The sequence below is a fragment of the Prionailurus bengalensis genome, chromosome B4, assembly GCF_016509475.1.
Source record: "Prionailurus bengalensis isolate Pbe53 chromosome B4, Fcat_Pben_1.1_paternal_pri, whole genome shotgun sequence".
NCBI lineage: Eukaryota > Metazoa > Chordata > Mammalia > Carnivora > Felidae > Prionailurus > Prionailurus bengalensis.
The window spans coordinates 91,273,287-91,299,341 of NC_057358.1; the positions used below are offsets into that span (position 1 = coordinate 91,273,287).

Consider the following 26,055-nt stretch of genomic DNA (forward strand, 5'->3'; position numbering starts at 1 on the left):
TTCTATGTAATGTGCACCCGTGTGTTTTGCTCCCAGACCAACTACCGTTGTCTTTTTAGGGTAACACAGCCCCACTGTCTTGGCACATTCGGATCAGTGTTTTAATAGGAACCTCCAGAGCCATTCAGTATTTGCACAACACGGAGCCGTGCTCGGTCATCTGTGGCAGTGTATCAAGGTAAGTTGTCTCAGAGCTTGGCTTGCTCCTGACAGCCCCTTTCAGCATCACAGGGGAGTCATGCCTCACACTCTTTTCTGCCTGCAATTTCCCTGATATGTATGTGTGTTTAAGGATTAAGAGTGCTCACCTGGGGCGCCTGGGTGGCTCAGTCCGTTAAGCGTGCGACTTCGGCTCAGGTCATGATCTTGCGGTTTGTGGGTTTGAGCCCCGCGTGGGGCTCTGTGCTGACAGCTCGGAGCCTGGAGCCTGCTTCTGACTCTGTGTCTCCTTCTCTCTGCCCCTGCCCCACTTGTGCTCTGTCTCTATCAAAAATAAATAAGTGTAAAACAAAATTTAAAAAAGAGTGCTCATCTAAGTATTTAAAAATCTTACTTTTTAAAATATAATTTTATTATTTTTATTTTGAGAGAGAGAGAGAGAGCAAGGGAAGGGCAGAGAGAGAAGGAGAGAGAGAGAAATTCCCAAGCAGGCTCTGCAATGCTAGCACAGAGCCCGAGGCAGGGCTTGAACTCACGAACCATGAAATCATGACCTGAGCCAAAATCGAGAGTCAGACACTTAACCAACTGAGCCACCCGGTGCGCCCCAAATCTTACTTTTTTAGTGCAGTATAACTGACATACAATATCCAATTCGTTTCAGGTGTACCTTCTAGTGATTTTATTTGTTTATTTTTTATTAATGAGAATGTGTCTACCCAATTTAAGAAGCTACGTTTATATTGCCAAAGGGAGAGTTTATATTATCTTTGGGAATTACTAACGAACAACGTAGGGTAGACAGTTTTGCATAGTTGACACTAAACTTTGAAGCAAACCTGTATTAATCTCAGTTTTTTCTTCTCGAGTGAAGTTTAAGGAAAGGTTAAGTGACCTGTACGGAGATTCCCAGCAAGATAACCGCAGTAGACAGTAGACGGTGATTAAAATTCTTTGTCCCCGAGTCCCCAGTGTCTTGCTGATTCTAGCAAGCAGCCTGCAGCCTCCTAGCTTTACATCAGTGACAAGCCAAGCAGTAACTCCGGTGTGCATTTTTGAGATAGGAGGAAATGAGAGGCAGCATCTTCTGTCTTTCTTTTTCTTCAGTAGACCTAAAGAATCTTTCAGAGAGTAGGTACGCTGTGACAAAATCCCCCTGGTGAATTTTTTCTGTGTGCCCTTCATCTTGAATCTGTTCAACAGTGGGTAAATACACCTTTGTTGAGTAGCAGGGATGACTGAATTTAAAAGGCTGCTGCCTTTTCGGAACCATCTCCTGGTATCTTGAAAAAGCTTCTGATGTGCTTTCGAGCTGAGCAAAAGAGGAGCCGATTGCTTGCTGACTTCCTTGTTTTTCTGGTGAAATGAACTCCATATAAAAAGACTAGATTTTTACTTAGCCCTGGGGCTCATAGGGGAACCACCCATAGATGTCTGCTCCTGTGGCAGTGTGGTAATGGTAATTCATCAACTCTAGTGGCCCCATAGAATCAGCACAAAGTGGGTGCTCCCTCACGGGACCTGGGACAAAGATATACACAGCGAAGGTGTCAGGAGTCTGTTTCGAAGAGCTGAAGTGGCCACCCCCAACCCGAAGGAATCCTTCTTCCCCCTACCTTACCACCAGCTCAGCACAGTAGGTGCTCAAAGATATTTTATCTGAGGAAATAAATAAATATCTGGAATTTTGCTGTATATATTCTTCCTTTGGTGTAAAGTCAACGCGAGTATCGCTTGTTTTCTGTCCCAAGCAGTAGTAATACATCAATGTTATTAATTTCCCTTTTGTGTGACTGAGTTCGTCAAATCCTTTCCTGGAAGCAGAACTCGATAGGAGAGAGCAGTGAGAAGCGAGAGACTCTCAAGGTTCTGATACTTGATGGGCCTGGGGGACAAGGGAAGACCACCAACTGGGAGCATGGTGGGGGGGATGGGTGGTAGTGGTGGAGGGATACAGATCCAGCCTCTGCCTTGTGTCCAAGGTTTTCCTCAGCTTTGGATGTGCCCTGCCAGCATCTGTCTCCAGGGATCTGGTTAGATAGAGCTCAGGCTGTGGCCCTGATAACCCGCTTTCTCGTTCTGGATAGGGGTCTTCAAGGCAGGGTCCTAGGAAATAGGCTCAGGGGAGAGATTTGCCTGCAGCAGGTTTTTTAGAGTGCTGTCAGGAACAACAGAAGTAAGGGAGGGAAGGAGGAAGGCAGAATCGGGCAATTGGAGAAGTCGAGCTGGGATATTGTAGTAGAGGCCCTTCCGATGCCACGGGGAGCACTGGTGTTGGGGTGGCCCTTTGAAAATATCCTGACGGCAAGGCAGCCCCCTCCCACCAACGGCATCAACAGCTGTGGGCTATCCACAGCCACCCCTCCCCTGGCTGGGGAACCACCATTGTGTCCCTGGGTCCTGTAGGAGGGATCTGGACCACACCACGGTGGCCACCACATTTCCGGAGGGGGATCTGACTGGCTAACGCTCTGCAAAATGTGACCAAATGATTTTTCTTCTTCATACTTTCCTCTCCACCTTCTTCCCATCCTTTCCTCTCAGCTCACTTCCCCTCATGTGTCAGACATCTGATTTAAGAAGCCGGCGATGTTCTTCTTAACATGGGATTCTGAGCAAATTGCTTAGTTTCTGTAGGCCTCAGTTTTTCCCTCTGCAAAATGCTAACAAAAGAATAAGAGCATCTATCTCTTAGGATTAAATGGCATAAAATATATATGGTGCTTGGCAGAGGGTATGTTATAATTGGTGAAAACGTGGCAGGAATAGCAGGGGCAGAGGCTAAGAGATGATGATGGCCAGCCAGTCTTTGAACTTACTTACTGTCTTAGTCCATTCAGGATAAATAACCATAGCCAAAAGACTAGAAAGTGGGTGGCTTATAAACAACACATTGATTTCTCACGGTTCTGAAGGCTGGAAGTCCAAGACCATGGCACCAGCTGATTCTGTGTCTAGTGAGGGCCCACTTTCCGACTCACTGATGCCCATCTTTTTCTCTGTGTCCTCACAGGGTAGAAGGGGATCTCTCTGGGGCTTCTTTTACAGGGGTACTAATCCCAGTCACGAGGGCTCTGCCCTCTTGACCTAATCACCTCCCAAATGTCTCACCTCCACATACCATCTCATTGGGGGGGGGGGGGGTAGGATTTCAGTACGTGCATTTGGAGGGGGACCCAAACATTGTGTCCACAGCACTTACTTCTATCACCAATTTATTGTGTTCGAAAAGTAGACCTCCAAACTAAGCTCTGTTTTAAGACTGATCACTTCTGTGTTAACATATGGTTATTGCACATTTGGCAAATCATGTTTATTTGAGTTAATAAATATGTACGGAACACCTGTTGTATGCAGGGCATTGTATTAGACCACGTGGGGTAGATGTGGGTGATCATAGTCTTGTCCTTGAAGGTTCAACCTGCTGATCAGAGGGATAACACAAACCCAGAAGATATATGGTGCAACACTAAAGATGTTCAGTGGTTGCCTGCTCTGAGGAGGTTCGCTCTAATTACAGAGTTCCAAGCCCAGTCTTTGAGGAGATGGGTCATGGCAGTGAATTGGTTGAAAGAAGGGGGAAGAATAGTCCTAGTGGAGGCAATAATTTGTTCAAGGGAAAGAGTCAAGTAAACAGTTACCGAGTGTATAATGAAAGCAAGACAAATGGGTTAGCTGGAGAGGAAGAAACAAGACTGGAGAAGAAGGAAAGGGCTCCTGGGAAGAGTGAGGAACGTGGGTGGGCAGGGGTGCAATGGGCTTGCATGCCAACCATCCTGAGGACCTGGGTGGGATAAATGAGGCTCTTACGAGGGACTCTGAGGCTTTTCTGGGGCCATAGGTGGGAACAGAAAGGTTCTGGAGTCTCTTAGGAGGTCTCACACTCGGAAGGAGGCCATTTCTTCCAGGCCAGTATCTTAGGTACTTGTCTGGATGGGGCCAACTATAAAACCATTTCAGCAACACTGTGAGACAGAGTGCCCAACAGTATTACAGATAAAGAGCACCAAGAGAGATCTGGTCAGAGATGGAGAATTTCACGGAAGAGGCAGGATTTAAACTGGAAATGTGCTAACAATGTATTAATTTTTAAGTTGGTGATGGGGCTGCTGCTGATTGTTGCCTTTTTGGCTTTTCCAAAGGGTTCGAGGACTCAAACATAACCATCTGTAGACTATGCTTGCCCGGGCACGAGTCAGGGTGTAGAGTTCCAGAGCTGTGGGCATTTCTTTGAGACTGTGGTTTCATAGGGCTCATCAGTGTGTCCCTGTCTGTTCCAGAGCAAATCAGCCCTTCTACAGCCAGTGAACTCTTGGCCTTTTTGCTGAGCCTGCCAGCAAAGATGTTAATTAGTACCAGCTATAACAGTAGATTCCTCCCCTTTCCTTTGGTGATGTGTGCACCTGTTCTCTAGAAACTGGAATGAAACCAACTCATTTCATTCAGGGCACTGAACATCTGATGGTAATGACATTCAGCCTCCAGCAAGCTTGACCAAATGTGAATTGGCCGACCCAGGTCACCCTCCCAAATCTTTTAAATGAATTCTTCACTTTGCTCTAAACTTGGGCCTCCCTGATTCTTGGTTCCTGTTTGCACAGCCTAGTGCTTTCAGGAAGGTCTGAGATTCCTGTTCTTCTGCCTGCATCATATTAATTCTCTCATTCTCTGTAAGGCAGCTTTTAGGGGAGGTGTCATTTTATTTCATGGCCCTGATAATTGGCTCAAAAAAGGACATTTCAAAATATGTCCAATAGCGACCTTTTCTGTGACTAAGTCAGGACTCTGTTTTTGATGGAATAAGAAATGGAAGATATTGTTACCTTTATTTTCTTTTCTGGACCTCAGACTGATGAATCACAGGAGAGTTTGTCATACATCATTTGACACAATTAAATAATGTTTTTAATAGTATGAAATAACATGGAACAATGTATATAAAGTGAGATTAAAAGGAAAAGGCCAAATTGGGGGCACCTGGGTGGCTGAGTCAGTTAGGGTCCGACTGGCTCAGGTCATGATCTCATGGCTTGTGGGTTCGAGCCCCACATTGGGCTCTGTGCTGACAGCTCAGAGCCTGGAGCCTACTTCGTATTCTGTGTCTCCCTCTCTCTCTGCCCCTCCCCTGCTCGCACTCTGTCTCTCTCAAAAATAAATAAACATTAAAACAATTTTTTTAAAAAGGCCAAATTGAACTAGTATACAGTACAGTTATAACTTTTAGAACTACAAATTCATGAATTAAAAAAAAAAAGATTAAAACATACCAAAATATCTTCAACTTTTTTTTTTTTTAATTTTTGGGACAGAGAGAGACAGAGCATGAACGGGGGAGGGGCAGAGAGAGAGGGAGACACAGAATCGGAAACAGGCTCCAGGCTCCAAGCCATCAGCCCAGAGCCTGATGCGGGGCTCGAACTCACGGACCGCGAGATCGTGACCTGGCTGAAGTCGGACGCTTAACCGACTGCGCCACCCAGGTGCCCCAAAACATACCAAAATATCAATGAGGCTTCATTTAGATGGAGACTATAGCTTTTTATTTAATGTTTTCTTTTTATTTCTATATCATGCTTTAAAAATTTTTATTTAAGGATTATGTTCTACTCTTAAGAGAAAAGTCCTTGTCTGGAACCAGGCAGGTGACTACTGAATCTTCTCCTAGGGCTGTGGACATGAAGTGAGATAATGTATGTAAAGCACAGCCCAAGACTTGGAAATAAGCTGTAATTCATCCCACTTCATGGGGACTCTTCCTTCTGCCTCCAAGTGTCTCATCCAGCCTGTCCTCGGACCCTTGCACAGCGTGTTGTTAGCACTCCATTTGGGTGAAGCTCTAACGATTAGAATGTCATTTATTTTGAGCTAAAATCTGGCTTCCTGTGACTCATCCGTTAACCATCATTGTGCCCCTACAATTATCTCTACGTACCTGAAGAAGAGAGAAACTCCATTTTACTTCTGCTTTGTCATCAACAGTTTCTTAATCTTTTATGAGTAGCTGAATAAAAAGATGTTTCTTTCGGTTAACTGTAGTAAATTGAAAGAGTAGCAAACTGAAAAAGGAGGGTTAGACTGTAGTCCTGACTCTGCCATTAACAAGCTGTTTTGCAAAAAGACAAGTCATTACAACCATGCGGGGCTCATCTACCTCATCTGAAAAGGAAGTGATTGTACTGTAGCAGCGATGGCAAATCAGTTACAGCTCACATTCCATCGTTGATTGATTGGTAATGACTTCCCACCTGCAGTGTTGAAAGAGAACCTGGGGTGGGTGCGTTCTGAACTCAATTAGTGATGTCTGCCAAGAAAATGGGAAGCTGCTTTGGCAGCATTTGGGCCGTATATTTGCCATATGCAGAGTGGTCTGGGTCCACTTATGGTTTCAAATTCTCTTAATTAACACGTTGATTATATCAACAAATGTTTGCTCGGTATCTTCCATAGACTCAACATTATGCTTATGTAAACAACACAAGCTGGTCTCTCTGAGGAAGTACCAAATGGTATGGTGCGGGCTGCACAGTGGGAACGTGGAGAAGGGAGTGAGTATCACTGGAATTCAGAGCAGTGGGGTGAAAACTTCATGGAGGAAGTGAATCTTAGGCTGCATTGAGGGTTGAAACGAAAATAAGGGAGGGAGGAGTACTTTGCAGGTCAGGGGAACAGTATAAACAAAGTCCCAAAACACTAATAAGCGCCGTCTAGCACTGGTAAGTGCCAGTGCATTCGGGGAAGCTGATAGGCTGCGGACAGACTGAGAAGTTCTGTGATAGCCAGCCTGACTTAAGACCTGACTACAAAGCCCAATGAATAACTTACTCCTCCCAACAGCCCTGAGTTTGTGTATCATTGGTCTTACCTCAGTGCGGCAGAGGAGAAAGCTAACTCACTAAAGTTTGTGATCTGCCTCTGTTCCATGTCTGTAGATGGGGAAGGGTGGTGGGGTTCCATGTTTGTGTGGGTCCAACAATCATGGTCTTATCGGGCAATTGAGGGTTCCTAGCCTGGATTCCTGGGAGCATGTTGGTTTCATGGGCAAAGACGGGGAAATTGGGCAGGAGAAGAGAACATAACTAACTAGTATGTGCAAATTGGGAAATGTTGACATTGGACCCTTAGTGAAAATGGCAGTAGGCAGCAGACTCTGAGGGGAGATTAGGCCTGGAGGTCTGCATTGGGAATCTTGGTCTTGTTCAAGCAGTGAGAATAAAGAGTCTTCTAAGGAGACACTGTCAAGGACGCAGCTGCAGAATACCCAAGGAGGAAGCCAAGCCCACATTGCAAAGGTATTTTCAAGAAGTCTGGTGGTTTAGTTAGCCCAAATATGTCTTAGTAATTTGAACTCTTCAAAGAGAATGTTAGAAAAACAAAATTCATTTCCAGATGGTGGAATTTAAGGAGGAAAAGGATTTAAAGAAAAGAATCTTGAAGAGTTGAAGTCTCTGTTCTTGGCAAAAGACCCTCACATTTTTATTTGGGCAACGAAGATGTTTTTGAGTTACAGGATCACTTAAAAGCATCTGAAAGCAGTAAACCTTCTTGTTATTTCCATCCTATCCCTTAGCCAGCTTAATTGTTTTCACATTTATGAACGATTTTACATTGAAGTGCATTTTATCCTCAGCATTTTTCATCCCAGGCATTCATTCCTGTTAATGTTTCCAAAGCCGAGATAATCTCAGTGAACATTTCTAATGTTTCCTATAAGATCATGTTCTCTCATCGGTATTGCCATGTGTCTCCTGCCAAGTGAAACAGATTTTCATACAAGGGAGGTGGTCTAGGAAGGAAAGGAAGGAAAAAGCCATATGCTTAAAAATGAATTTTTAGAAGAGGGAAATTGATCAGAGATGGTGGTAGTTGAGTGCGTGGAGAATTTCGTCTGTGAGGGACTAGAAACACTGAGTGGTTTGGAGGGAGGCTAGGAAGCCACTGATCAGCCCCTTCCTCCCACCGTAACACCCTTGCCTGAGGACCCAAGCTCCACCTTCCTTTACCCCGCCTCCCCCCCCCCCCCCCCGACCTGCTGTGTGTGGCTAGGACTCCCGCTTAGCATTTAGTAGGGATGCAGAGCCTGAAGGGAATGCAAAGTCTGTTTGTTTGACTGGTTGGTTGGTTGGTTAATTAACAAGTCTCCTCTCTACCCAACCCCCAATCCCCTCCCCGTAAAAGCCTACTTTTCTTTTCAGAAGTATTTCAGATGTAAATAATTCTTTTCCCCCAGATTTTCCTCTCCCTGCAGCCGTGTCTCCCTTCTTCTAAAATTTCCAAATAAGTTCATCATTTCTAAGGGATGCTGGCACAATTAAATGTTGCATGAATTAAAATTTCTCCTATTAATTTTACCATCACAGTCTCTAAATCCCAACATTCATTTATTTATACACATGGGTACCTACATGCATGCACATACATATACCAAACAATTCTTTTTCTCTCTCCATGATCTTAGAGTATCTGGAAATGTTACGTTACTCAGGTTTTTCCAGAACTTCTCTGGAACTATTTTGAAACTCAACGGATGCCCTGAAAATGATTAACCCGATGATCCTCAGATCTCCAGGGTCATCCTGCAACTTCCTGTACCTTTGTTACTTCAGATTGGTGCCTTGAACTTCTAGACATACCCACCCAAATTTCTTGGGATTTTAAGGTGGGTATAGGATGGACAAAGGCCCTCCCTGTGTATCCGGCACTCTGATTACATTTTCTCATTTAATCCTTGTAACGACCCTAAGAGGTAAGCATGCTCATTTCCTCTTACCCGCAAGGAAACTGAGCCTTAGGGAAGTTGTGCTAGTTTGGTTAGAGATGAAATTTCACATTTAAAGCACGAATACCCCTTATTGGCTGGGTCTTTGACACAGAGAGCCTAAGACTCACAAGTCATCAATAAAGCAGTAACAAGCTTTCATACCGTCTCTGGGTCCTGCCTGGGTTCAGTGGAAAAGAAAGAGAAGGCTGCACAGTCTGAGGTGGAATAAAGGGCCTCAACTTCGTCAGATGTACTGCATGTTGAAGTGGGGGAGGGGGCGTGTGTGCCCTTTTCCAGTAACCTGTAGGATCCCAGAGAAGCTGCATCTTGCCTCATCTGGTGAGGGGTATCTTGGTGTTGCAACAGTAGTGACACAGACAGTGAGATGTCCTGTTGCCTCAGGCTGTCAGGAAGAGGCCAGCGGGTCGTCTTTATCTCTGGAGCCAATGGGTTGGTGTCCGGACTTTGCCAGAGAATTGCCAGGTACTCCAGACTGGGTTATTAGACACCAATAATACTCTCCCTAAAATACTTTAAAAATAGGTATTTTTAAAAACCAACCGTATGCTTACAGGTCAAACGTTTATTTTTACTTAAATCCAAATTCTGCATTATAGTCTAGGTGTGTCCTTGAACTCTGTTTCTATTTTAGGCCCAAGGGCTTTGGCTAAATCAGGAAAAAAAAAACTGGTGGGCAGAGAAAGCAATCCTTGTAGCCTTTGGGAGGAAGTTCAGGCCCCCAAAAGACTCGTCCTGGAGATCGCTGGCACAAAAAGAGAGAGAGCATGTTACTCCCCAGAGTCGGGATACAAATCGATCGCCTTGTGTAGTAGGATTTTCCCCATCTCCTCAGTGTACCTCCACTGATCCTTCTACTAAAAGAATTATCTAGAGAGGTGATGGTCTGTGTTACAGTAAGTAGCTCTGTGGGAAAGAACAGAAGAAATGGCTTGTAGAAACACTAAGCTGAAGGTGTGGGCCGTGACAGGGTTCTTGTCTGTCTCTTTGGTAAGCGCCATGGTTAGCAAGCTGCCCTTTTGTTTCACTATATTGGTATCTGATTGTAGTTCTTTTATGTTCTCTTTATTTGATTAGCCTGGTTTTACCCCCCTAAGATAAACATACTCCCTTGACCTGCATAATAGTTGAAGGCAGCGTATGAACGTCCTATTGAAGGCTGTGGCAGGGGAAAGAACTAGGGTAGGACTCATTGTTCAAGGGGCTTTTGCAGTTACTATTTAATTAAAATAGAACATTCTTCTTCCTCAGCTATTATTACCTTATTTAGAACAGAGTAAGTAAATCGCTGGACGTAAAATTCATGCTCGTCTGCGGGTAAACAACTTGTCTCTTCACCAGATTATCATCATGAAAAGTGTCAACGCAGTGCCCTGGGGGCAATTTCACGTTCTCACTGATGGCCTCTCGCTGACCCAAAGTCCTCTGTGGGATTTATTGTGTCACACATTGTGGTTACTTGCTCTCCCTAAGTCTTTCAGAAGCATGAGTCACCAAGTGCCGAAAGCTTCCCACTAGTTTTGCTGAGGCTCAAATAAAGGCATTAGAGTATGGGTTTGGTTTTTGTTGCTCGCTATTTTTTCTTCTTTTGTGCTTAGAAAAGATCCGTTCTTCAGGAAATCTAAGTGTTTTGCAAATTCAGCTTTTCGCATCCTCCTGGATGTAGCGTTTAACATTTTTTAAATGTTTATTTTTGAGAGAGAGAGAGAGAGCAAGCGGGAGCAGGAGAGGGTCAGAGGGTGGGGGCGGAGGATCTGAAGCGGGCTCTGTGCCACACGGACAGAAGCAAGCTCAGTGCGGGGCTCGAACTCACAAACTGCTAGATCGTGATCTGAGCCCAAGTCAAAGTCAGACGCGCAACTGCTCCACCGACTGAGCCACCCAGGTGCCCCAGGTCTGACGTTTTAAGTTACGATTTGATACTGTCTTCAGAGCTGAGTTGAGGAAGGAGAGGGCTAGACGTGTGCCGTTGAAACTCTGACATTCAGAGCTCTTGCGCCCCCCTTGGCTGAAATAAAGGGTGTGCGTGTGGGGGTTGGGGGTGTATGCAGAAGACAGCTAGGCTGTCAGTGTAACAGGAGCTGGAGGGGCAGGAGTTTGGGGACTGGTAACGGGACCTAACGAACCTCTCTGCCCATCTCACCTCCTGGCACACGTCGCAAACTCCTGCGCTAAATACCCGGCACTCCAAAATGATCAGGGGATCCACCTGTGGAAGAAGTAATTACAAACCAAGTGTCTGTACTCACCTAGAGCTGGGGAGAAGGTACGATCTGGCTCTAGGGGATTCCTCGTCTTCAGAGGCTTGTCAGGGTGGTCAGCACTGTGTTCCAAGTGAGATAGATGATGAGTGACACAGATGTGTGAGCCCCGGGCCGGCCTTAGAAGCTGCCGGGTTTGAAATCAATGGAGAGAAAAGACAAGGCAAGGAGAAAAATGAGAACCGTGATCGTTGATTCAAGTGGGGAGGGCTAGGCCTTCTCTGAGTTTCTCCTCGTAAGTGCAAGGATCCCACCACGGGGAATGGCCCTAGGACGGGTAACATGAGGCGGCAGGCTCTTTGGATTTTGCAATTCTCCTGCCACCCTTAAAGGATAGAGGGTGACGTCAGGTATAGGACATGTTCTTCTCTACCCTTAAAGGGCCCCGGAGAATCTCTTCATTCTGTCTGTTGGCAGTTTAGTTCTAGACAGAGTCTGGGTTAGAATTCTTAAAGGCCTCAGCTCTGAATCCTCGAAACAGAACTAGGAGTCTGAATACTCTGAATTATTAGAACACCTGCAATTCAGACCCATGAAACTAGGGTCTGCCTGTCGGCCCACTCGTACAGGGACAGCAAGGACTTCTGGAACTTTTGTAAGATTCAATATTTGTTGAGGATTAAGAATTTCTTATTTTTCTCCTCTGGCTATTACCACTTACTTTTTTTTTTTAATTTTTGAGAGAGAGAGAGAGAAAGAGTGAGCACACAAGCAGGGGAAGGGCAGAGAGAGAGGGAGACACAGAATCTAAAGCAGGCTCTAGGCTCTGAGCCATCGGCACAGAGCCCGACGTGGGACTCGAACTCACGAACTGTGAGATCATGACCTGAGCCAAAGTTGGACACTCAACTGACTGAGTCACCCAGGTGCCCCTATTACCACTTTTAATAACAACGTGTAGTACTTCAAATATACCACTTGGCATTTTGGAAGCTTTGGTTTCAGGGGACAAAGAGCAAGCTCTGAAGAGCCCGAAGCAAAACTGAGAAATAGGTTACTTTTTCTTGGCCCACCCACCTCTTATCAATATCCTTCTGTTCTCTTATGATTAATTAGTAATTTTCATCTTACCTACCATTTATCGACCGTTCCTGTGTGCTAGATAGTAGGCTATTTCTATTCCCCTTATCGGTTCTGTGAGTTCTGTTGTTTGCCTCATTTCACATGTGAGGAAAACGACATTGGGACTTATGGGGTGAAGTAACCCATCAACTGTCACAGAGCCAGGGAAAGGCAGAGCTGGGACTCACCCCAGGTGTGGGCCATGTGAAATGCATGGGCTTAGCCTTTTCCATCCCTGCTGTGACAGCCTTTTGAAGGTAAATGTAAGCTGAGGCTTACTGTCAGCCAAGATGTTAAGTGATTATTTAGGATTTTATGTGACAAGTAGCTAAAACTGACGCTAAGCACTTTGTCTTTACCGCAGCAGATATCTATATTTTAAATAAGGCTCAAAGACATTTTTGTCTTCAGTCCGTAGAAAGTCATAGAGATGGGACAATAGAGAAGGGCTATCCTTAAGGCAGGGGCTACCAAAGATCCTTCACATCGCTGCAGGTTAGTGGCTCTCTGCTGAGAAGCCGGGCATTCCGCAGCACAGCTCTGTACATAACAGGTACTTGATTGTTAGCTGACTAAAACCCAGTTAGTGTGCTCACCGCATATCAGAAGAGCATAAGGAAAGCTGCTTTGGTTCATTTTAGTTCCTCCTCTTGGCAAGTCATCAGCTTTATCTACCAACTCCCTCTACGTATCTATAAATTGGAAAAGCCCACTGTCCCTAGGCCAGGTTTTCATCTTCGAGTTTTATATAATCCTTGTATTTATATTTTAAGAAAAATGGGAAGATACCCTCACGGAAAATTCTGTACGGCTTTGTGTTGTCAGTGTTTGGAATTAACCAGATATCAGGGTACGCTTGCCATTTTGTTTTTCGCTGGAATGCCTTTATGATGTTTTGGTCTCGTTTGTCCTCGGTTACAATTTCAGTGCGAACATACTTTTGGATGATCGGTTTGAACCCAAACTGACGGACTTTGGCATGGCGCACTTCCGACCCCACCCGGAACATCAGAGCTCTACCATAAGCATGGCTAGCAGCAGCACTAAACATCTGTGGTATATGCCTGAAGAGTATATCAGACAGGGCAAACTTTCCATTAAAACGGACGTCTATAGCTTTGGAATTGTAAGTACCAAGTACCAGTCAACAAAGAAGGAGAGTTTATCACCAGGAATGCTCTAGATTCTAAGAATTTTTTTTAAGGGCTTTAACTTTTAGACCTACTGACTTCCATTACCCAGTGTCTTATACATTAATCTCATGCAATCTGTCAAATAATAAAATATACAGTCATTGATTAGAATGAACTATATCCATTGTCAAGGTTAACTGTTGAACTAATTATATGTATATATTTAACGTATGTAGCTGACTTTCTGTATATTCCCTATAGGTAATCATGGAAGTTCTGACAGGTTGTAAAGTGGTGTTAGATGATCCAAAGCATATCCAGCTGGTAAGAATTGTCTTCATCTCTGCACCCATTTCTTGGTCATTTTTTTGGATAGAGTTCTAAAAGACAAAGATACCTTATCTTCTTCTCTTCCTAGAGGGATCTCCTTATGGAGTTGATGGAGAAGAGAGGACTCGATTCATGCCTTTCGTTTCTAGATAAGAAAGTGCATCCCTGTCCTCGGAATTTTTCTGCCAAGCTATTCTCTTTGGCGGGCCAGTGTGCTACCACGCGGGCAAAGTTAAGACCATCAATGGATGAAGTACGTACACATGGTTTTATTCAAAACCAAGCCCACAGAACCATGGAAAATCTAAATTGGATAGATTGCGTGTCTAAGTAAATTCTTTATCAATGAGGCAAACCCAGCCCCTAACACAGATTTCTAACCTAGTAGATAGTTTTTCCAAGTCACCAAGTCACATTCTTTGGTACTCTGGTAGAGGTCATTATTGGGTGGGATCAGGGCACCACAAAAAATTTAATGAAATGACATAAGTGAGTAGTTTGGAGAGAATTGTATTCAGCCTTCATTAAGAGATCTGGTCCATTAAGAATGTAGCACTTATTCCCCCTACTGATTTTTTAATTTAGTCATCAGTTTAATCATCCAGTCAGTTATTTGTTTATTTGTTCAACAAATATTTAGCTAGCGCTTACTTTGCATGTGCCAGACTTTGTACTGGGTGCTGAGGGCACAACAGTAATCAAGATACGGTTGCTGCCCTCAGGCTCACAGTCCCGAGTGAGTCAGATCAGTAAACATGGCATCAGGGGTGGGTAGAAGCCCAGGTCAGTACGGGAGCGTAGGCTCAGAATACAACCCAGCCTATGGAAGTCAAGGAAGCTTCTTGGTGGAAGTGACGGCTGTGCTATGGTTGGCGGAATAGGGTGAATTGAGGCAACAGTAAGAATAGGAGGACACTTCAGTCAGCGAGAATCTATACATGCAAAGCTCAGAGGTGATGGATTCCATGGCACTAATACTGCAGGTAGTTCAGAGAAGTGGGATGTCATAAGGGAAAAGCTGGAGTGCTCAAAATAATAGGAAGTGCTAGATGATGGACAGACATGAATCCATTGTGGTAGTCTGGGTTTAATCCTGAGTCTATTGTAGAAGCAGGAAGGGATTTTAAACAAGAGGTCAACATAATCAGAATATAAAGAACACTGGCCTGGGAGTCAGCAGAGGTATATTCGAGGCCTGACACCACCAGTAAGAGCTATATGACCTGAAATCTTGGGTCCAAAAGGAGCTATGAGAGGCACAGTGGAAGAATAATGGAATTGGGAGCCAGATCTGAGGTCAAGCAACAGATCTGTTCCTTACTGGCTAGTGATATTTATTCCCTTTTTGAGCCTCAGCTTTATTATCTGTAAAATGAGAATAATAATATTGTTTGTACAGGTTAAAGGGGGAATGGGTGTGAAAACACTTTGTAAATAGTAAAACTCTCTAAGTACATTTTTATTTTTATTTATTTATTTAATAATTTTTTTTTTTTAACGTTTATTTATTTTTGGGACAGAGAGAGACAGAGCATGAACGGGGGAGGGGCAGAGAGAGAGGGAGACACAGAATCGGAAACAGGCTCCAAGCTCTGAGCCATCAGCCCAGAGCCTGACGCGGGGCTCGAACTCACGAACCGCGAGATCGTGACCTGGCTGAAGTCGGACGCTTAACCGACTGCGCCACCCAGGCGCCCCTATTTAATAATTTTTAAAAATTTTTTTGACGTTTATTTATTTTTGGGACAGAGAGTGACAGAGCATGAACAGGGGAGGGGCAGAGAGAGAGGGAGACACAGAATCTGAAGCAGGCTCCGGGCTCTGAGCAATCGGCCCAGAGCCCAACGCGGGGCTCGAACTCACGGACTGTGAGATCGTGACCTGAGCTGAAGTCGGACGCTTAACCGACTGAGCCACCCAGGCACCCCAATACATTTTTAAAAAGTACGTGTGTGTGTGTGTGTGTGTGTAAAGATATGTTACATGCTCTTTTAAATCAGGTCAACAGCTCTCAACAGCATATCTGGATCAACTGGGAAGCTTTTAAAATACAGATTCCTGGGCCCCTATCTTTTATACTTTGGTTCAAGTCTGTGAAAGAAAGGGTCTAGCTAATCTTTAATAGCTTCTCATTCAAAACTCTATTGTTGAACTTATTTCATGAAAACAAGAGGCTGTTCCTTAATAAGTAGGCAGAAAAAAAGGTGAAAGGAGAGGTTATTCAAACTTAACTCAATGTTTGCTTCTTGGTTACCTAGGTCCTAACTACTCTTGAAAGTACTCAAGCCTGCTTATATTTTGCTGAGGACCCTCCCACTTCACTAAAGTCCTTCAGGTGTCCTTCTCCTCTATTCTTGGATAACGTACCAAGTATTCCAGTGGAAGATGATGAAAACCAGAATAATCACTCACACCCTCATGATCAAGGTTTGAGAAAAGATGGAGTGACTCCGAAAGTTCCATTTGAATGCAGCCAGTCTGAGGTTACATTTCTGGGCATTCACAGAAAGTCAGGGGGTGAGAGAAAAGAGGATGCATGCAACACGCCCAGTTCTTCTTGTAAAGAAAGTTGGTCTGCAAAGCATTCAGCTCTATCGCAGGACTCAGGGGCCTGTGGTGCAGATCTGGACCCTTCTGCAGAAGCTCCAGACCCTTCTTACAGGAGCAGGCCAGTGGAGACCAGCTGTTCCTCTGAATCTTCCTGGAACGAATGTGAGCAGTACAAAAAGGAATCGATTTCACCAGAAGATAAAGAAGAAAGCAAGTATTGCTAAGGCCTCTGAGTACAGGTATCATCTTGGGAAAACATTGTTACCATAAGTAATGCGAAAAAGGACAATGGATGGTGAGTTTGGGTGATGCGGATCTACTCTCTGGACAATTCTACCCCTTCCTTCCCAACTCCGAAAACAGAGTGGCTCAAACCTAGGCTATATGAGAGCCATCCAAAATTACTTAAGATCATGAGCTGTGGCTTTAGACAAACAAAACCTACCAAAGAGGGACTAGATTCTACGGTCTTCTCCATCGTCATCAACATGAGCCCCTGTGCCACCAGTCTGCTAAGTACATTCAGTTCAGTTAGATTGCATTATTCAGTTTGGCTCGCTTGTGAAGGTTGTAAGAAGTGTCTAATTTGTAAATGTTAACAGGTGCCTTTTTAAAGAATTACCTTTGTGTTTATCTTAATTAACCTTTAGTATTTTTCTGTTCCTCCCTGTCAAGCCTGTCTGTTTGAAAATGAGCCAGGGGGCGCGGGTGGCGCAGTCGGTTAAGCGTCCGACTTCAGCCAGGTCACGATCTCGTGGTCCGTGAGTTCGAGCCCCGCGTCAGGCTCTGAGCTGATGGCTCGGAGCCTGGAGCCTGTTTCCGATTCTGTGTCTCCCTCTCTCTCTGCCCCTCCCCCGTTCATGCTCTGTCTCTCTCTGTCCCAAAAATAAATAAAAAACATTGAAAAAAAAAAAAAGAAAATGAGCCAGATTCACCCTTGGCTATTGACATGTTCTGTGTAGAGAGGGGATTCTTGCCCAAGATCTGTATTTCTGTATTTAAACCCTTAGGATAGTTTATCACATATTACTACTATTACTTTTATTATTACTTTTTTTTATTATTACTATTAATACTTTTTTATTATTACTATTATTACTTTTTTTTTTACAAACCTATTAATTTACTATTAATACTTTTTTTATTATTACTATTATTACTTTTTTTTTTTTTTTACAAACCTAGAGACCATTATATCCTGAGTTGAATGTGTGAAATTTTAATCAAGTAGTTTTTGTTTCTGACAAAATGGCCGGTCACAAGGGCTTATGTTAGCTTTTTCTTTGATTCTGTACCTTCCAACTCTGTGCCTTTACTCTTGCTGTTTACTGGGTCTCCCCCTGTTGAAATCGTACCCAGGCCTTCAAGGCCCAGCAGAACTACCTCTTCCAGGAAGCTTCCTTAATCTGTCCAGCCAGAAGTACTCACTTCCTTAGCATTTCTATAGCACTGTTTTTGTATTTGTTTCATACTTGTTATTTTCTCAATTGTACCGATGTTGCCTGTGCCATCTTTTCTCTCTTACTAGATTGTAAACTACCTGTATTAATTTCCTATTGTTGCTAGAACAAATTATAACGCACCTGGAAGGATGGGTGAGGGCAAAGGGAGCTCGGTCCAAAGCATTTCATGCTTTTTCCTGTTAATCCTTCACAGCCACACTGAAGGTACAAATCCCATTTTAGGATGAGAAAACTGACTTAGGTTAAATAACTTTTGAGCCTGGGGTTTTCCCAGAAATGGAAGAGCCAGGATTTAAAAGCACAGCTGTCTGATATCAAAGCGCACACTCTTTCTTGTATTCCACATTGCATACAGAAGCCCCCACAGATTCAAGCTTTTATAGAAAGGGATAGAGGTGAGAGCTCATTTGTTGATTCCAACAGGTTTTCAGTAAGCACACAAGGCTTGCCATGTCTTCTGCCTTTTTTTACTATCCTGTTCCTCTGTTAACAGTTACCCACCTCTTTAGTCATTAGATGTAAGTTAAATGAATTCATTGATCTAACCATTCATTCACTGAACAAATATTTATCAACAGCCTCCTTTATGTCAGGCATTGTTCTGGGAGCTGGGGACACAGTGAAGATCACACCCAACTGAGGGCGCCTGGGTGGCTCAGCTGGTTAAGCGTCCGACTTCAGCTCAGGTCATGATCTCGAGAAGTTCATGGGTTTGGGCCCTGTGTGGGGGTCTGTGCGGACAGCTCAGTGCCTGGAGCCTGTTTTGGATTCTGTGTCTCCCTCTCTGTCCAGCCCTCCTGCTCTCTATCTCTCTCAAAAGTAAATAAGCATTAAGAATTTTTTTTTTTTTTTAAATCACACCCAACAAAGATCTCTGCCCTCATGGAGCTTATGTTCTAGTCAGTAAATGAATGGATGGATGAAAGAAAACAACATGGGGAAGTTGTAATCTCAATTCTAATGCTAACTGGTGGCTCTCCAGGAGACCAGCCTCACTGAGCCATCTGTGAGTGTTGTCTGGACTTAGACTCCAGCTTCTCTGCCAGCCCTTCTGTAGGGATTCACAGAGGTTTCCCCTCACCCTATGGTACAGCTGATGTCTCCATGGTAGCTGGTTGCTTTGCTATTAGTGTGCACCGGGAGTCTGTGGTATATGGCAATCATGACAGGTCCGATTCTTCCATTGACCTATGATTTCTCCAGGACATTCATCTAGCTACCAACGGCACCTTCAACTGGCTGTTCCTAAGGACTCTGAAGCACCTACACATGCCTCACTTCCCTATCACTCCATAATGTAATTGTCTGTTGACTTCTCTCTTCTCCACAAAACTGAAACTTCTTGAGGACGGGGACTATATCCTGCTCATTTTTGTGTCTCTAACAATGAGTATGGTACCTGGTACATAATATGGCCTGATCAATATTTATAAAATGAATGAACCAAATAGTCATTTAGAATATCTTCAAAATCATTGGTATCTAGTATATCACGACTGTCATCTACATTACACCCAAAGTGCATCTTTCTTTTCTCTCTTTTTTAAATTTGTTTAACGTTTGTTCATTTTTGAGAGACAGAGAGAGACAGAGCATGAGCAGGGGAAGGACAGAGAGAGAGGGAGATGCAGAATCCGAGGCAGGCTGCAGCTCTGAGCCATCAGCACAGAGCCTGACGCGGGGCTCGAACTCACAGACCACGAGATCGTGACCTGAGCAGAAGTTGGTCGCTCAACTGACTGAGCCACCCAGGCGCCCCTCTTTTCTCTTTTTTTAAAGTTTTATTTATTTCAGTAACCTCTACACCCAACGTGGGGCTTCAACTCGTGACCCTGAGATCAAGAGTTGCATGCTCTTCATGGGACGCCTGGGTGGCTCAGTTGGTTGAGCGACGACCAGCTTTGGCTCAGGTCATGATCTTGCAGTTTGTGAGTTCTAGCCCCACATCGGGCTCTCTGCTGACAACACAGAGCTCACTCCAGATCCTAAGTCTCTGTCCCTCTCTCTCTTACCCTCCCCCACTCACACTCTTTCAAAAATAAGTAACATTAAAAAAAAAAGTCACATGCTCTTTTGACTGAGCCAGCCAGACGCCCCTAAAGTGCATCTTTCTAATACCCATACTACCATTATTAATTTGCTTAGATGGTTCCATCCCACTATTCTCAGATAAAAGTTATTAAGGATTAAATCTGAGATATCTTTGAAAGGAGGAATTAGACATTGTGTATACATTGTTTATAGATTTGATTCATGGTAGAAAATATTCCCAAACCATTTCTAAGCAATGATAAACCAACATTTGATAGGGGATAAACTGATACTTGTGGTATTTTGTTTCCATATTTCTGTCAAATTATTTGTATATATTTGATGGTCCATTGAACTTGACATGCAAGTATTTTCTTGGAAGGCATTTTTATTCCAAATATCTACACTGCTTACCGAGCCCTTCACTTTAGAGCCTTCTTATTAATGTCATCTGTCTTGTTGAAAACTTTGTGGCAATCTCTATAAATTGCAAGCGAATATTTCCAAAGTTTTGTATTGGCTCCTTAATTTTAAAATTTCTTACAGACCAACATTGATTGCAATGGAGAGTAAGCAGGTAGAAAGAACTTACGTGCAGGAGATTCAGACTCCGTTAACACTGAGGTGTCTAATAGTGTGATAAGTGCTTTCATCACCTACACTCTGAATGCCAACTGAGTTGGGTTCTGTTACTATAATAGCAAGGAAAATGATATCAAGAAAGTTGACTCTTATCCCAAGTCACGCTGATAGTGAAGTATGGACACAAATTGAAAACTCTTTATTCAAATCCAGGAAATATTTGCTCTGAAAAGGGATAACTTAAAAATTAGGTATTCCTGGGGCACCTAGGTGGCTCAGTCAGTCAAGTGTCTGACTCTTGATTTTGGCTCAGGTCATGATCTCATGGTTGTGGGGTTTGATGCCCACATTGGGCTCTGCCCTGACAGAGCCTATTTGGGATTCTCTTTCTCCCTCTCTCTCTGCCTCTTCCCTGCTTGTGCACATGTGCCACATGCACTCTCTCTCTCTCTCTCTCTCTCTCTCTCTCTCTCTCAAAAATAAAAAAGTAAACTTTAAAAAATTAAAGGCATACCCTATTTGAAAATAAAAACAGTAATAACATATGTGTTTATCTTATTTGTATTAATTGTATTCTCCAAGATTGGCAAATATCAAAGTAATTGACAAAATATGAACAAAGGGACATTCTTGTTCACTGTTGGCAGGGGTGAAGACTGGTACAACTTTTCTAGAGACAGTATGTATCAAATTTGGCAATATATACCAAACATTTAAATGATACACTTTTACCCAGCAATTTGTTTACAATTTGTCCTAAAGAATAAAAACTACACAAGTACGTAAACATGAGGGCAAAGATGTACTTTATGATATTCATGATATTAAAACTTCGGAAATGGCCTAAATATCCTTCAACAGAAAGTGGGTTACATAAATTCTAGCACATATATACTATTGAGTCATATACAACTGTCATTAAATATTATTTAGATTGCATTTATTGCTATGGAAATTTGTCCCTGAAATATTATTGAGTGAAAAAGCAAGATATAGAATAATATGTTTAATATGGCCCCATTTCTAACACTGGATATTTTAAAATAATATATGTTTCATACAGAGATCTTTGCCAAAAATGATGTCTTTCTCTGGGCTATGGGATTTGGGTGATCTTTACTTTCTTTTGCCTTTTATGTATTTAAAACTTGTATAATGAGCATGTATCATTTTTATTACCAGAAAATAATAAAGGTATTTTTATGTTGGAAAAAAATATTCTATACATGTCGATATTTACCTCTTTGCTTAGCTGTGCCCTTGATAACAACTGTCAACCACCAATAATATTTCTGTTCCATTGCCCTTATTTCTATCTTACAGCCTCAGCGACTGAAGCTCCCACATAGATCTATCTTGTATCTCCTGAATAGCAAGTTTTGAGAGGACTTATAAAAAAGCAATCCAATAGGTGCCTGGCTAGCTCAGTGGGTGAACTGTGCAATTCTTGATCTGAGGGTCCTGAGTTCAAGCCCCCTATTGGGTGTGGAGCCTAATTAAAATTAAAAAAGGTAACAAATTAAAAAAGCAAGCCAAGATGCAAAAACCAGACCAGCTAAAATACAGAAGAGTGGAGAACAGATCACAGTGCACCATGCTTTGTAATTACAGTTGATTTTGGTAAAATATTTAAAAATTACCCTTAAGCTCTCTCCTTACAAATTAGCACTGCAAGGCATAGCCTACGGTTAAATTAAAAAAAAAAATTAAAAGATCTTTGGAGAGAGAAATTTTTAACCATAAATTATCCCTTCCTCAGACTTAGGTCCCATTATCCCTTTTTAACCTACATACGACTTTTAACCTACTGAATTTAGTAGACTCAGGGCTGTAGTTATGAGTTGAAGAGAAAACTTGCCACAGTGCAGAGAAAGTGTGACAGAATACAGTGTTTTTCTCTAGCAGGTAGAGATGGAGCCTATGTAACAATGCTAATGGGGCCCACGATACATTAATTATAACGGGAAATAGCAAAGTGTACTCCAGGGTAAAATACCAATTCTAATGAGCTCTATCCTGGACGGACTGTTTTGTGGGGCGTAAGTTACAGGGGACAGTAAATATGATAAAAACACAGGCAAATCCAGCTAAAAGATAAATTCGTGCTGGCTTTTGAGGAGCATGACCCTGCCACAAATTTTGTTCTCTTGATACCAAATTAACACGTTGGTGCTATTTTTGTGTTCCCTGGAAGAGAAATGCCGGGTAGTATTAACTGTATCATCACTGCAGAGATTTCAGCAAAAGAGAGGTTAAGGAATCTAGTACGCAAATCGAGTGTAAAATGAAGTCACTCTGACAGCACATTGGGGTGAAGTATGTATAACTTCCGGTAGTCTTCTTAATCCCATTATTCACTAACGATAATTTCATGTCATTCTGAAAGCATATTAGCTAATTACAGTGCACTTGCTGGACCATTAAACATTGGATCTTCTGATATATCTTTTTATTTTATGTTTGTAACACGGGATTTTTCTTTCAGGATTTTTTTTTTTTTTTTTTTTTTTTAAGAAAAGAGCTGCAGTGATCTCAGCCAAGGGCAAATATAAATCTGTGACTTTTATTATTTTTATTTTATGTGCCCTGGAGGAAAATGTGAGATTCCAGTATGCTTACAAAGCCAAGTGTGCATGTTCGTATTAAGTCACTGCCAGTAGCTCTAAGGCTTGAGACAAGAGGCAGAGCAATCATTATGCATTTGTTTAGCAGTTTGAAGAGGGGGAAATAATTCATATGATTTCTAATATTCTGTCTTGGCCATTAAAATGTATTTCTCTAAAAAAAAATTATTACCGTATTTTAGAAGACATAATCTAACATGTTCTCATCTTTCTCCCTATGTCATAATCCCAGCATCGTTTGTCCTTGTTTCTTTTTTTAAATGCTTTTTTTTCAACATTTTTTATTTATTTTTGGGACAGAGAGAGACAGAGCATGAACGGGGGAGGGGCAGAGAGAGAGGGAGACACAGAATCAGAAACAGGCTCCAGGTTCTGAGCCATCAGCCCAGAGCCTGACGCGGGGCTCGAACTCACGGACCGCGAGATCGTGACCTGGCTGAAGTCGGACGCTTAACCGACTGCGCCACCCAGGCGCCCCCGTTTGTCCTTGTTTCAATGGCCATTTGAGTGATCCAAGTAGCATCCCTGCATCACAGATCTCATCAATCACAGTGAAACTACACCTCTACTTTACTTCAGCCACTATTTCCAAGGCCACACCCTCTGGACTCCATTCTTACCTGAAGCTGCTACACATCAGAAATCACAATATGCTATCCTGGACTTTAAAAGACATCCTGTTGTCTGATCTCCCCATTTTTTTTTTTTCCTGGCCTGTCAATGACCATCCTTTTCCTCCCCATCAACTCCATGGTTTCTTTGCAGAGGTTGGGCCATGGGTTCATCTGTATCAGTATTTGTCCTTACGGAAAATGAGAACCCCTGCTAGTTATTTCAAACAGATGGAATTTAATATTGGGAGTTGGTTATCAAAGACTTGGAAAGGCCAGAAGAGGAAAAAAAAAAAAAAAAGAAAAAAGGAAAACGTGTAGCTCTCCAGAGATTAAGAACTACAGGAAGCCATTTTCACTGTTGTGCATGAAGGAGAAAAAAAGAGAAGAGGTGTAACTAAGAGCCATGACCACTGTTCTGCTGAGGCCACAGAGAGCTTGCTCCTGATGCGTGCAATGCTGATGCATTTCCATGGAGGAAAGCGGGAACGTGGACCGACCACCACCTGTGCAGCTCCTATGTTACTGCCAGGGGCCCAATAAGAAGCAGAGAAAGAAAAGGCTCCTCTAGTTCTTCCGGGTTCTATAATGAGGAGTCAGCTGTCAAGGGCATCCAGGAGATGCAGTTTTCTTTAAACTACAAAGGAAAGCACAGAAGGGCAAGAACAGACAAATCCTACCCTGTGGCTATTCAGCATTTATTCTCGCCTTTCTACCTTCTGTTTCAATTTCCGGTAACAATAACAATATCATGCAAATATTCGTCAAATAATCGAAGGTGCTGTAACTCTTTCAAAAGACGAACAGGCTCTCATCAGTCATTATATCTGTCTCCAGGTGATTTTAATATATCTTCTGCCTAAGTTTTCTAAAAATAGAGGTAATCATCTCCAACAATTCTTATACAATATAGGAGAAAAGAGAGGGAAAGTAAGTAAGTGGTGAATAGACGCAAATACACACAAAACAAAGGAAGCCTGCGCGGCTGCTATTGTCTTTGTTTCTGTGATTTGTCACCAGGATGCAATTTCACTCTCCTTCCATGCTCCCTTGGCCTCAGCCGGCACTTTGGGTCTCTCGGTTTCCTTCCCTGATGGTGTGCGCCAAATCTTCACTGCTAAAGGGTGTGAGCCCTCAGTGGTCTTTATTGGTGCTGGAATTGACATTAACTTTCATCACTGGAGATGGAACTGTTAGTAAGCGGAGTGCCCCGGATTTCAGTCTTAAAGCCTTCCTGTCCTCCTTGTGCTCCCCAATCTCATTTCCCCCATTGACAGCGGCAATCAATACCCAGAACCTGTGTCATAAGCTACATCTTTCTCCTTGGTTCAGTGGCTTGAAGAGCCCAAAATGACAGCCTCCACTTCCCAGTCTGTAAAACCATGCTTGTGTCCGCCTGGGATCGTTTCTCACTTGAGATCTAAGAGCTCTCCACTAGCACAGCTCATGGGGCACCTGGTGGGCTTAGTCGGGGGAGCACGCCACTCTTGATCTCAGGGTTGTGAGTCTGAACCCCGTGTTGGGCGTACAGTGAGTAAATACATACATACGTAAATATGTAAATAAGCAGAGCTCCGAAATGATGAGATGGGAAGCTGAGGAAAGTATGTATGAGTGGATGTGTTTACTTTTCTCAGCATCCTTGTCATTGAATAATGGGAAACATTTTAAATCAACAGCTCTCTTAAAATTTATCATACCAAATCAAACGTAATACTTTAAATATTGTATGTAAAAAGAGTATTTATTGTTACTCAACTGGGGTATGTTTCTGTGAATCTAGTCTGAGTTTGTGTTAAGTGTCGGTATGTGTGTCTGTCAAAGCCATCATTTCATACGCGCTCCTACTAGCCTGGGGATCTACCACAGCCTTGAGATCTTTTTCACATAAACAGCCGATAGCATAGATCTCCTTCATCTTTTCCTCGTGTAATTGATTTTCACAAAATAAAACCCAGAGCTTATTATATGTTTATCGCCTTAACACCATCCAACTAGTTTTGAATGACTTAATACACATTGTGGTTCACTGCTATCTTGTTTATTTGGAATCACTGATCCAACATTTTGAGGCAGCCCCTAACTCCATTTCTTACCACTCTCATCTCTTATCATGCTCCCCATCATATGTCAGCTGCAGCCACTCTAGCCTTCTTGCATGCCAACCTTGTTTCCATCTCAGGACTTTGCACTTGCTGTTCCCCTGCCTGGAACTCTCTTCCTCCAGAATTTCTCTCTCTGCTCTTACTCCCTATCCTCTTTTACAATGTACCAGTTTCCTTCAATTCATGTGTCAGTGCATGATGCTGTATTATATACCTGTCTATTTGTTTATCATCAGTCTTCTTCCCTAGAATACAAACTCTATGAAGCCAAGGACTTTGACATGGTCATGACTGGATCCCCAGCACTTAGAAAATTTCCTGAGACATAATAGATGCTCAATAAACATTTTTAGAAGAGTCTTTCAAAT

At 43.0% G+C, this 26,055-nt stretch overlaps 1 protein-coding gene across 1 annotated transcript in view; it reads left to right on the forward strand.

Moving 5' to 3' along the window:
* The window catches only part of IRAK3 (interleukin 1 receptor associated kinase 3), a 54,698-nt gene extending 37,788 nt beyond the window's left edge, over window positions 1–16,910 (forward strand). Inside the window, exons 8-12 of the mRNA XM_043562968.1 lie at window positions 60–178; window positions 13,186–13,384; window positions 13,653–13,715; window positions 13,810–13,974; window positions 15,980–16,910. Of these exons, the coding sequence (XP_043418903.1) occupies window positions 60–178; window positions 13,186–13,384; window positions 13,653–13,715; window positions 13,810–13,974; window positions 15,980–16,495 (1,062 nt within the window). The 3' untranslated portion in view covers window positions 16,496–16,910. The remainder of the gene's footprint in view (window positions 1–59; window positions 179–13,185; window positions 13,385–13,652; window positions 13,716–13,809; window positions 13,975–15,979) is intronic.
* Window positions 16,911–26,055: the final 9,145 nt, after the last annotated feature.